General features: G+C 40.0%; 1 protein-coding gene across 1 annotated transcript in view; it reads left to right on the top strand.

Moving 5' to 3' along the window:
- Positions 1–6,668: 6,668 nt before the first annotated feature.
- The window catches only part of Amtn (amelotin), a 12,162-nt gene continuing 7,746 nt past the window's right edge, over positions 6,669–11,084 (top strand). Inside the window, exons 1-3 of the mRNA XM_036200365.1 lie at positions 6,669–6,722; positions 8,359–8,442; positions 10,694–10,759. Of these exons, the coding sequence (XP_036056258.1) occupies positions 6,669–6,722; positions 8,359–8,442; positions 10,694–10,759 (204 nt within the window). The remainder of the gene's footprint in view (positions 6,723–8,358; positions 8,443–10,693; positions 10,760–11,084) is intronic.

Below are 11,084 nucleotides of genomic sequence, written 5' to 3'. Positions count from 1 at the left end.
TTGACTGAGAACACAGAGGGACAGATCCTGGAAAGGAGAGGACAAGAAATGGCAGGGGAGGGGGATGAAAAGAATAACAATGGAAGAAAGGGCAAAAGATGAAACAGTGCTGAGCTGGAGGCTCTCCTCCACACAGAAAACAAGAAAGGACAGAGAAGAAGAACAGTCCGTCAGAGCAATCAGAGGAAAGGCAGGAGTAGTAACATGGAGGCCAAGGGAAAAGAGGACTGCACTTCAAGAAGGAAACAGTGGCTGACGCCAAAAATGGCTGCCAGAAGCTGAGGAGGGAGACCAAGACACACCCATCAGCTAGCTCTGCCAACGTGGAGGTCATCAGTGGCCATTAGAACCTGAGCTTCTAAGAAAGCAGCTTCAGAGCCGTAGTGGGAACCGAAGCCACTGTGAAATGACCAAGAGGTGTCGGTCACAGAGAGAAACACAGAGTGCCTACAAAAAGAGGGCAAGGAGAAAGTCAGCCACTGGGGACAAATACAAAGCTAACAGGTCTGGTTTTATTTCAGAATGTAGAGCACATTGGTATCCTGAAGAAAATCATCCAACAAAACGGCAAATGAAAGGTGAAGTCCTCGAGAGGGTGGCAAGGATGGAAGCAGGAGTACAAAAGCAGTGCTTTGCTAAGAGGAAGGCCACCTCTGCTAAAGTAAGAACGAGTTTATTTAGAAGACAAGAGAGTCCTTTACTAACAGCTTTCTCTTTCTCTATTTTGGACATGCGCTAAGGTCTATACTCCTCAGTGATGAATCATCTATCTCATCTCTAATCAACTAGCAACTTGCAGCCTAGTGGGTGAATCTAGGGGCTGGAGAGACAGCTCGGAAGGTAAGAGCATCTATTGCTCCTGCACAGAGCCCAGGTGTTGGTTAAATCGGCACTGCTCGGCAGAGCAAGAGTGCTGGGATCACGAGCCATAGTTACCTTTTTAGAGCTTTATTGGGAGAGAGGGGGAGAGGAAGAGACAGACAGACAGAGACAGAGAGACCACGCAGAGGGAAGACAGCAGAAAGAGAAAAGGGAAGGACTCAGAGGGCCTGCCCACCTTTTAGGCTGGGCCACATCCCAGGCTGATGACATAATTAAGGACAGAACCCTTACACCAGGTCCAATTCCTAGCGTTCATGTGGTGACTCACAACAGTCATAACGAGAGTTCCAGGGATGCAAAGCCCTCTTTCGACTTCATTGGGCAGGCATTGGCATAGTGCACATACACACACTCAGGCCAAACAAAAATAAAAAAGTCTTAACAGCTTTTTAAATGACTGTCAGATTGGAGTTTGTGCTCAAAAGCACTTACATAAAGCCATATAGTCAGTTAAGAATGCCATCTACCAAAATTAATTCATAAAGATTTCAGTATTGAGGCTGGAGATATGGCTCCGTGGTTAAGAGCACTGACTGCTCTTCCAGAGAACCTAGTTTCAGTTCCCAGCACCCACATGGTGACTCAGAACTGTCTGTAACTCCAGTTCCAGGGGATCTGACACCCTTATGCAGACATATATGCAGGCAAAAAACCAATGCAGATAAAATAAAAGTAAATAAGTTTTTTTTTTTAATTCAGTATTACCCAATACCACCTTTAAAATTATCTGAGGACTCCAAATATACCATTCTAAAAAACAATAAAGCACATGAACAAATTCCAGAATGTCTTTTTTTTTCTATCTATTGTGTACAAACCCACATCTGAATGAATGAAATGAATGAATGAAACCCATTCAACATTTTCATTCCTAAGCTCTCACTCCGAAATACAAACCAGTGCTACAGCTTTCATTGCCCAGCCACCACCACTTGAAAATCCCTTTCTACAGCTCCGCACCTCTGCTCTTTTCTAACTGCACCCTAACTAATCTCTACACCCTAACATTCCCGGAACTGACATCGACATCTCTGAAATGAAGGAATCTCCCCAAAGTTAGATAACTGCATCTAACCTTGAAACCACAGACTCTCCTTATGCCACAAAGAACCTCATCCTGTCCTTCCATTTGACTCTGAAAGCAGGCATTCTTCTGATAACTTCACAAAAGTGGAAGTCATGGCCGTGACTGTTTACTGTTTCCTCATACTAGTAAAACTTCCTTTACCCTTTCCTTCAGCTTCTCGTTTGCCTCCTCTTTGCAAGACATGCCTTTCTGTTTTGAAAATCATGTTTATTTTTCTTTTTTGCTCATAACTGAACATCTACCGTTGAGCTGAAATGTTTATATTAATAGAGTTTAACATTACTATACTATCAAGCTGAAGGGCACTGCATGAGGAGATATGATTAAATGTATTCAAAATTCCAATAATAATCACCTATAGCCAAGGGCTAACTTACTCTGCAAAGAAATCTAAATATGTTTTCCCAATATACACTCTGAACAAAGCATCAAGCAGTTTAGAAACATATATATACAGTTTTCTTCCACTAGGTGGAATTTTAGACAATTCAATTACTAGTCTGACCTCCATTCAACTACTTCGTAGAAAGCTAACTCTACTTCATGTTTCTAAGCAAATACCCTACTTTATTCTGAGGGTCTATTGGTCAGGTACTCTTTCCTATTGTTATAAGCACAGAAGCAGAAATAGATGTACATTCATTAAGTTCAAGTCATTAATTGAGCAATCACATACAAAACTGTGTCTGGAACTATAGAGGCTATAATAGTTGATAAAGAATTGGAGGGTTCCTTGAAATTTAAAATCTCAAAAGATAACAAAAACTAGTATCTATGAAAGTAGAATAAAGTAGGAAAGTCATACATACATTTTGGTAGGACCTCAGAAAAGGAATAGACTGACTCCAATCAAGAGAGCAAAGGTGACTTTACGAAGGTGCTAGAATCAAGGAGGCTATAGGGTGATGAGCCAAAGAAATGGGGAGGAGAACTCTAAGCAGAGGGGTTATCATAAACAAATGCAACTATATAAGATGAATCTGCACTCCAGATGTTTGCTGGTCTCTTGCGATACATCCATTTTATGGTTCTTGGATACTTGCTGCATTTCCTAAAGAATGTAAGGAAGGATTTTATCCTATTCACTTTAGTATCATAGTACCTAGGACAAGTGCAACTGGTTTCCTGCTTAATAGATATCATTGTACTTGTAATGTATTGAGAAATGTTAGGTATAGTTTCCAATTTTAATGTATTTAACTTGTTCAATCATCATAATCAATAGTAATCATGAGCCCGGCATCCTTGAGACATTGACAAAAGGAGACAGAGGATTTCCAATCTGTCTCTTCCTCTCATTGATGAACAGCTCCTCTTGGACTGGTCTTCTTCAACAGTATCTTGGATAATTCCAGCTTTTCCTGTATGCATTGAGTATGGTGGAGTTGGGGAGAGAATACATTTATTGATTGAAACTGCCTATAAAGTTGAGGGACTGCACAAATCACAAGAGAATTCCATCAAGTTTCTTTTAAGTCAGAGACTTCACTTAAGTCTCCATTGTTATGTTCTTAGGTCTATGAAACTCTTAGCATTGTCTGGTATTTTCATTGTCATAAATGTATTTTTCTAAGAAAGTGGTACATAGACTAATGGGTTTCAAAGGTCCCATAATCCAAAGAAACATAAAACTAAACTCAATAAAAATGAAAATCATGAAGTGCCTAGACCTTTAAGGCAAAAGATGTCACTTGTAGTTCATAAAACCCTTTAGTGAATCCTGATACCTAAATAATTTCAGAAATAAAATTATCTGTTTTCACTCATGTACCTTGCTTTGGTACAATTTAGAAATTTTCCCCTTCCATAGTTAGTACTTCTTGATACCAAAATTCCATAATTACATTGTTGAGAGTTATCTGCTTTCAGACATAAATTTTCTTGTCTAAGAAATTACTCAGCCCTCATTATGTTGCCTACTTGTTTTAGTCTAATCCCACTAACTACTCAGTTTCCTGGCTAGGGCATGTCTCATTTCAGCTTAGGTTTAGAGGTATGTCTGAAATAAGTAATGTACTCACTGTGAGGTCCCTGAATCACCTAAGTCCCAGACAGAGGCAGTGATTCAACTGAATTTGCTATTTACTGGGGCTATACTCTAGACTAGAAATAGAACACAGGTTTCCCCCACATAATCCCTGAGACAGCAATGACATGGAACTCAATTCTTCCTCTACACAAACAAAAACAGATTAAAGAATGATCTGCAAATAAGCCTAAAATAAAATCTGGAATATGCAGTGCAGGGGGTCTATCATATACTATGAAGCTGCTTGAAAATCTAGTGCTCCTATCAATAAATGTAAGCTCCATAAAGAAGAGGGATTTTTATATCCGGATACTGAAACAGTATTGGTAGATATAGAGTGATATGTTAAGTGGTGTGTTAGAAAAATTAATTAACTAGGGCTGAAGAGTTGGCTCAGTGATTAAGGGCACTGACTTCTCTTCCAGAAAACCCAGGTTCAATTCCCAACACACATGGTACTTCACAATCATGTATAAATCTAGTTCTAAGGAATCTAATTCCCTCTTCTGGCCTCTGCTGGAACCAGCATACACATGGCACACAAGCATACAGGCAAAATACATATACACAATTTTTAGAAGTTTTATATAAATAAATTTATCCAAAAACAATAATATGAACTAGCCTGGGAAAGGACATGAGAACCAAGAAGTTACTTCAAGGGACAGTCAAATGGTTTATCATACTGTACACTGGCAGGAAGTGCACAGGGGCATACACACACACACACACACACACACACACACACACACACACACGAATAATTGCTTCTCTTCAAATCCTGAAGCATTTATGTTCCATTAGTCCTCTCAGTATTAACTTTTTCCATACTTGTCTTGCTCATCATATTTATTCTCCAAATCCACCTGATTTATTCGATTTCTTTCCCTTTGTGCACATGTGTACATGTGTGTGTCTATGTCTGTGTTCATATGGGTATGCAGATGTATATGTGGATATGCGTGTGTGTGTGTGTGTGTGTGTGTGTGTGTGTGTGTGTGTGTGTGTACATTCATGTGAAGGTCAGAAGACAGTGTAGGATGTCATTCTCCATTACACTCCACCTTATCTTTCAAGACAGGATTTTGCACTGAACCTGGAGCTGACCACTGGCTAGACTGTAGGTTAACAAGATCCAGAGATCTGCCCAACAGCCTCTGGGATACAGACGAAAGTGGCTGTGCCCAGCTTGTATGTGAGTGCTGGTGATCCAAACTCAAGTCCTCATACTTACAAGACAGGCACCATCTCTCCACCCTCTCCTTACTTTTTAATGAATTTCTTTTCATCCTTCAAAACTCACCTCAAGGGTGATCTCTTCCATAAAGCCTTCCCTGCCCCCAATCAAAAGCTTTTCTTTGCACTTATGCACACTCCTATTGTTATACTTGCCACACATGTTATTACTGTTAGCCACTAATACAGTGTTCCTCCATTCCTAACAGATTATCTGATAGTCATCAGTAAATGAGTAGAGTTGTTTGAAGAAAACTCAGGCAAATGACTCCTCACCTCAGCCAATTTTCCATCAATAGACAGTCCATGTTGAAGGGAAGATGATGCTGGATGGCACATGGTCTTCAGTATGAGATCCCAACAGACAGATTCATCACTGATTTCATTTCAGATAATAGTGAGTAGACCTGGCCTGATCTGAAGACCAAGCCCTGGAAGCCTGTGGGTAGGTGTGAACTGTGCATCTTTTGACAGAAACCTCAGCAGATTCCTGTCTTTGGCTGATAACACATTGTCTTTTTCATTATTTGAAATCATGCAAAATTTTCAAGCATTCTTAGAGGCAATATTGCCACAATTCATACAAATTGAAATTGTAGATGTTTGTATCTTTTTCAATATTCCTAGCAGTAACACCTACAGAAATACTGCTACATATATAAGAAATATGTTATGAAGACGTTTGTTGTAACATGTTTGTAATTTAAAAAACATAAAATGATAACAGATAACAGATCTATACATCAAGAAGAAAGTGTAATACAATTTAACCATTAAATAAAGTTGGTCTATGTGCACTGATACACAAAGTTCATTATTAATGAAGGGAATAAGTTAGGTTATAAAGATATATATATATATATATATATATATATATAAAATAGACTTTTTTGTAAAGTATAGAGAGAGCTCCATATTTTGGTGTCTGAGGTATTTGATCACTCTTATATGATAAAACCAGTAAATTCACGAAATATTTTGCAAAAGAGTTGGAAGTGAAGACAATTGTCTTTGTTGTTGTCTGCAGTTTTTAAAATTATACAGGCATGGCTCCCTAAAATACCCTCTAGTCAAACCATAGACGTTGGGTAATAGAATGTCTGCAGCTAATAACCCACCTAATGAAGTGTTGGGAAAGGAAACCAAATGATTTCACAGACAGTTTCACCCTGATTGGTCTTTCAAGTTGCCTGTCTTCTGTAGTTGAGCTTAAATTCCTTCTACAAACACAAATCAGCAAAAGACAAATTTTGCACCAGAGTAAAGTGGAGAAGTCATCTGGATTTTGAATATCATTTTGCCTGGTAGCGCAAAGGTAACAATACTTGACCAGATTGCAAGTAGAATGGTCATTTTTAAGCGTCATCTTCTCTCAAAGGTTAAAAAAGGTGAAAGAGTAACACAGTTTTGTTCCTATAGGGAGCAAATCGAAACATGAAGACTACGATTCTGCTGTTTTGTCTTCTAGGATCAACTCAGTCATTACCAGTAAGTGCAATGTGTTTACTTTATGTACTGACCAGCCTCAGTCGTGTCTCATTTACACACTTATCTCTTCCTGCTTTTCAACAAAACCACTCTGTTCTGTGACCCGTTTAAGTTTCCTGATTTTATTTTCCAAAGCAAGAGACGGTAAACTAATAAGGTGTTCATGCAAATTTCAGTGTTTTGCATTTTTTAAATGCATCCACTTTATCATGGAAAATTTTCAATTGTTTGGGCAAAGTAATAGAGTTGACATGAGGGACAGAGTAAGTAACTATTTTATTTTCCAAAACAAAATTAAGATTTTCTTGGTGACTAGTTATTTGTTCAAAACTAAAAGGGTAGACAATGCTTTCTGATTTTTCTACTTGATACACAAAGCATCTAAATTGGATAAACTCTTAGATATAAAATTATGTGACATACAATATAAAATGGTGAATAGTTTTTATTTAACACGTATCATTACAAAACATGTTGACATATAAAAGATCTTTTTAAATGGGTGGTGGGGACTGGTATTCCATCCTTACTTCAGTTATTTTATAGACATAGAGACGGGCTATTTGATCTCTACATAGATTTCTCTTTGACCAAGATGTTTAAGATACTCAGGGAGCATTCAATAGGTTTACTATGAAAGAAGGTTCATCTGGCCTTCTGTGTTCTCCTGCACAATCAACAAACTAGTTGGAAATGTTCTAGATGGCAGGTGTGTCCTGGGTGCTAAAAATGCAGCGGTGAGAATAAAACAGGGGAGCACAGTCCCCCTGGAACTCACAACGGCTACACATATCAAATCATTGCTTAGAGGGGAAAACTGATTGGGGAGGGTGAAACAAAATATGAATGACCAACACATTATTAAGAAGTTCTCAGTGCAGACTTAATCTTTGAAGCAAGGCAAAAAAAAAAAAAAATGGACCAAGATTTGGCATCACTGGAGGACCACCCTTCCTGGACCACCCTCCCTGCCCTCTGGGATACATCCAGCAACAAAAACATTCTGGGGTCAGACCCCAGGGGAGGGTTTATTGTATTCAGAACTAGAGTCACTTCGGTGGTCCCAGTACTGACTCTGACATCACCAGGGGATCTTGCACAGGTCTTCTCCACCTATAAAATATAAACAAAGCCGAACAACTCGACCGTCTGTATGGCAAGGTCATTTTCACCCTAAAGTTTGACGAGTTCTAATACAAAGTAAACACTCTAGCCAGGAAAAAGAATGAATTTCCATTGCAAGATTGACATGTCACATGCAAGGCAAACATGAGAAGGTTCAAAAAAATTGTAGTTTAATGCAAATGTTTCAAGAAAAATAAAAGCAGATGTGCATAGAACTAAGACTCGCAGATGTGCATAGAACTAAGACACGGAGATAGCACAAGTCTTAGCAGAGGAACAGTTGCAGCAATAAATAGGAGCTGGAGACAAGCCCTGGAATCCCCCATGCCTCACCCCATGACCTGGCATTTTCCCAGTCTCCCATTCTGAATCCAGCCAAGCATAAAATGTCTTGAGGACTTAAAACTGTTCCAAAAGACATGAAGTTTAAATGCATATTGTTGTTTAGGGGACAACCTGTTACCTTCCTGATATAAAAGGATCCAAAAACCTCAAATATTTATATTCGCAGAAGCAGATTGGCCCCACTCTGGGACTTCCTCCAACAAAATCTCCAGATCAGGTGACACTACTGACCCAACAGCAAGCAAATCAGGTAAGCACCCGACAGCAACAGTGACTTACAGACCAGGAGAGGAAGCGCGGTAAAACCGGCAAATTGTTAAAAATCAAGATTTTCGGTCCCATGCCTCGTGCTTCTTCTTTGGAGGAAGTAAGAAAAGAAAGCCAAAGTACTCGCTTTGACATTTAAATGAAGAAAGCAAATCGGTCTCATTCTTTTGTCTTTTATATGAATTAGATGAGTGGGAATTTGTTTTATCTAGAAATCTAAACTAAATCTAGAAAGCTTTGAAAAGTAGATGGCATCACCTATTTACGAAGCTGTGACCTCAAGATTCTGTGGCATTCCCTGTGGTTTGCAGGAAAATGACAGAGTAAGAAGTGTGGAGGAAAATACTACAGCTTTTCTCATGGCTTTCTCAATCTTTTTCTCCCCTCCCACCGTGTGTCCTGTGCATGCATGTGTGTGTCTATGTATGTGCTTGTGTGTGTGCATGTGTGTGCATGTGTGTGTGCACGCATGTGTGTGGTGTGTGGGTGTGCATGTGTGTGTGCGAGTGTGTGCATGTGTGTTGTGTGTGTGCTATACATGGGGGGTGTATATGTGCTATGCATGGGTGCGTGTGTGTGTCTGTGTGTCTGTGTGTCTGTGTGTGTCTGTGTGTCTGTGTGTCTGTGTGTGCTGGGCATGGGTGTGTGTGTTGTGCATGTGTATGCATGTGTGGCGATCAGAGGCTGACATCAGGTGTCCTTCCTCTATTACTGTCCTCCTCTACTGGCTAAACTGGAAGGCCAGCGAGGCCATGGGATCCCTCCTTCCCACCTCCGGCACTGGAATTACACATGTGGCTTTTGACATGAGTGCTGGAAATCTGATGTTTGCGCAGCAAATGCTTTACTCCCTGAGACCTCCCCATGCCCTCTCATAGTTTGCTTAAGTTTCATCACTACCAATGAGCTGATACGTTGTGGCAAAGCCTGTTTTTTCAAGACATTTAAATAACCTTGAAAATTGCATTCTCTTTTAGCTGTTAGGTTCTCTACCCCTCCAACTCTTACTCTGCTATAAAGGACCCTGCCTTACCTTCATCTAGACTCTGGAACATTACTCACAAATGTTAGAAGTCCAAGCTATTTGACACTGTAGCTATTGGATGCTGTAGCTATTGGATGCTGAGGCTATTGGACACTGTAGCTATTGGACTCTGTAGCTATTGGATGCTGTAGCTATTGGATGCTGAGGCTATTGGACACTGTAGCTATTGGACACTATAACTATTGGACACTGTAACTAGTGGACACTGTAACTAGTGGACACTGTAACTATTGGATGCTGTAGCTATTCAACACTGTAGCTACTGCACACCGTAGCTATTGGACATTGTAGCTATTGGACGCTAAAGCTATTGGACACTGTAGTTACTGGACACTGTAACTATTGGACGCTGTAGTTATTGGACACTGTAGCTATTGGATGCTGTAGCTATTGTACACTGTAGCTATTGGACACTGTAACTATTGGACACTGTAGTTACTGGACACTGTAACTATTGGACGCTGTAGCTATTGGACAGTGTAGCTATTAAACACTGTAACTATTGGACACTGTAGTTACTGGACACTGTAACTATTGGACATTGTAACTATTGGACACTATAGCTATTGGACACTGTAGTTATTGGACGCTGTAGCTATTGGACAGTGTAGCTATTGGACGCTGTAGTTATTGGACACTGTAACTATTGGATGCTGTAACTATTGGATGCTGTAGCTATTAGACACTGTAACTATTGGACACTGTAGTTACTGGAAACTGTAACTATTGGACATTGTAACTATTGGACACTGTAACTATTGGACTCTGTAGTTATTGGATGCTGTAACTATTGGATGCTGTAGCTATTGGACACCGTAGGTCATTCAAGTTGAATCAATCTAACTCCTTATAGAACCTGTAGCTTATACTATTAAAGACATTCTTTAGAGAAAAGAATATAAAATTGGATGTATAAATATAAGTACTAAAACAAATATAACTAAATAATAACCATAAATAAATCACCTGATAAATATCATAAACTTGACGTATTGCTAGGCCATCTAGAACGACACAGGAGACAATGAGACCTCATGCAGACAATTTGAGGGCAGTGAGAGAGCTTGAACCTTTGTCCTTATTGATTTTGATAGTGAATATATACCTTTGCGAGCAGTGTAAACTACCATTGGCATTGCAGTAGAAGCAGATAATCTCTTGTCTAATGCCCGGTTCCGATGCCCCGCAGGTCTTTCCTTCCATAAGTCTAATACCGCTAGCACAGCTGCTCACCCTGGGGTCAGACCTGCAAGTGGTAAGTGCTCTTTTACGTCACCTCTCTCCTTTTGTTTAATAAATAGGGCGCTTGATATTGAGTATGGAGGAGAGTCGAGAACACATAGAGACATCTACACACAAGTGCACGTGCACACACACACACACACACATACACACACACACACACACACAGGCTGCAGGAGGAGTGAGAGGGTAGTCAGAGAGTCAGATGTCACTTAATTCCTGGGAAGTTTCCCTCACAGGTCTCTACAGCACTGACCTCATGCTCATCTGCAATCTCCAGATCCTGATTCCTCTTCTCTAAGATCCCGCCCCAGTTTCTGCACCAGACCCTCCTTGAT

The sequence above is a fragment of the Onychomys torridus genome, chromosome 10, assembly GCF_903995425.1.
Source record: "Onychomys torridus chromosome 10, mOncTor1.1, whole genome shotgun sequence".
Lineage (NCBI taxonomy): Eukaryota > Metazoa > Chordata > Mammalia > Rodentia > Cricetidae > Onychomys > Onychomys torridus.
This window is presented reverse-complemented; position numbering and strand designations above follow the sequence as displayed.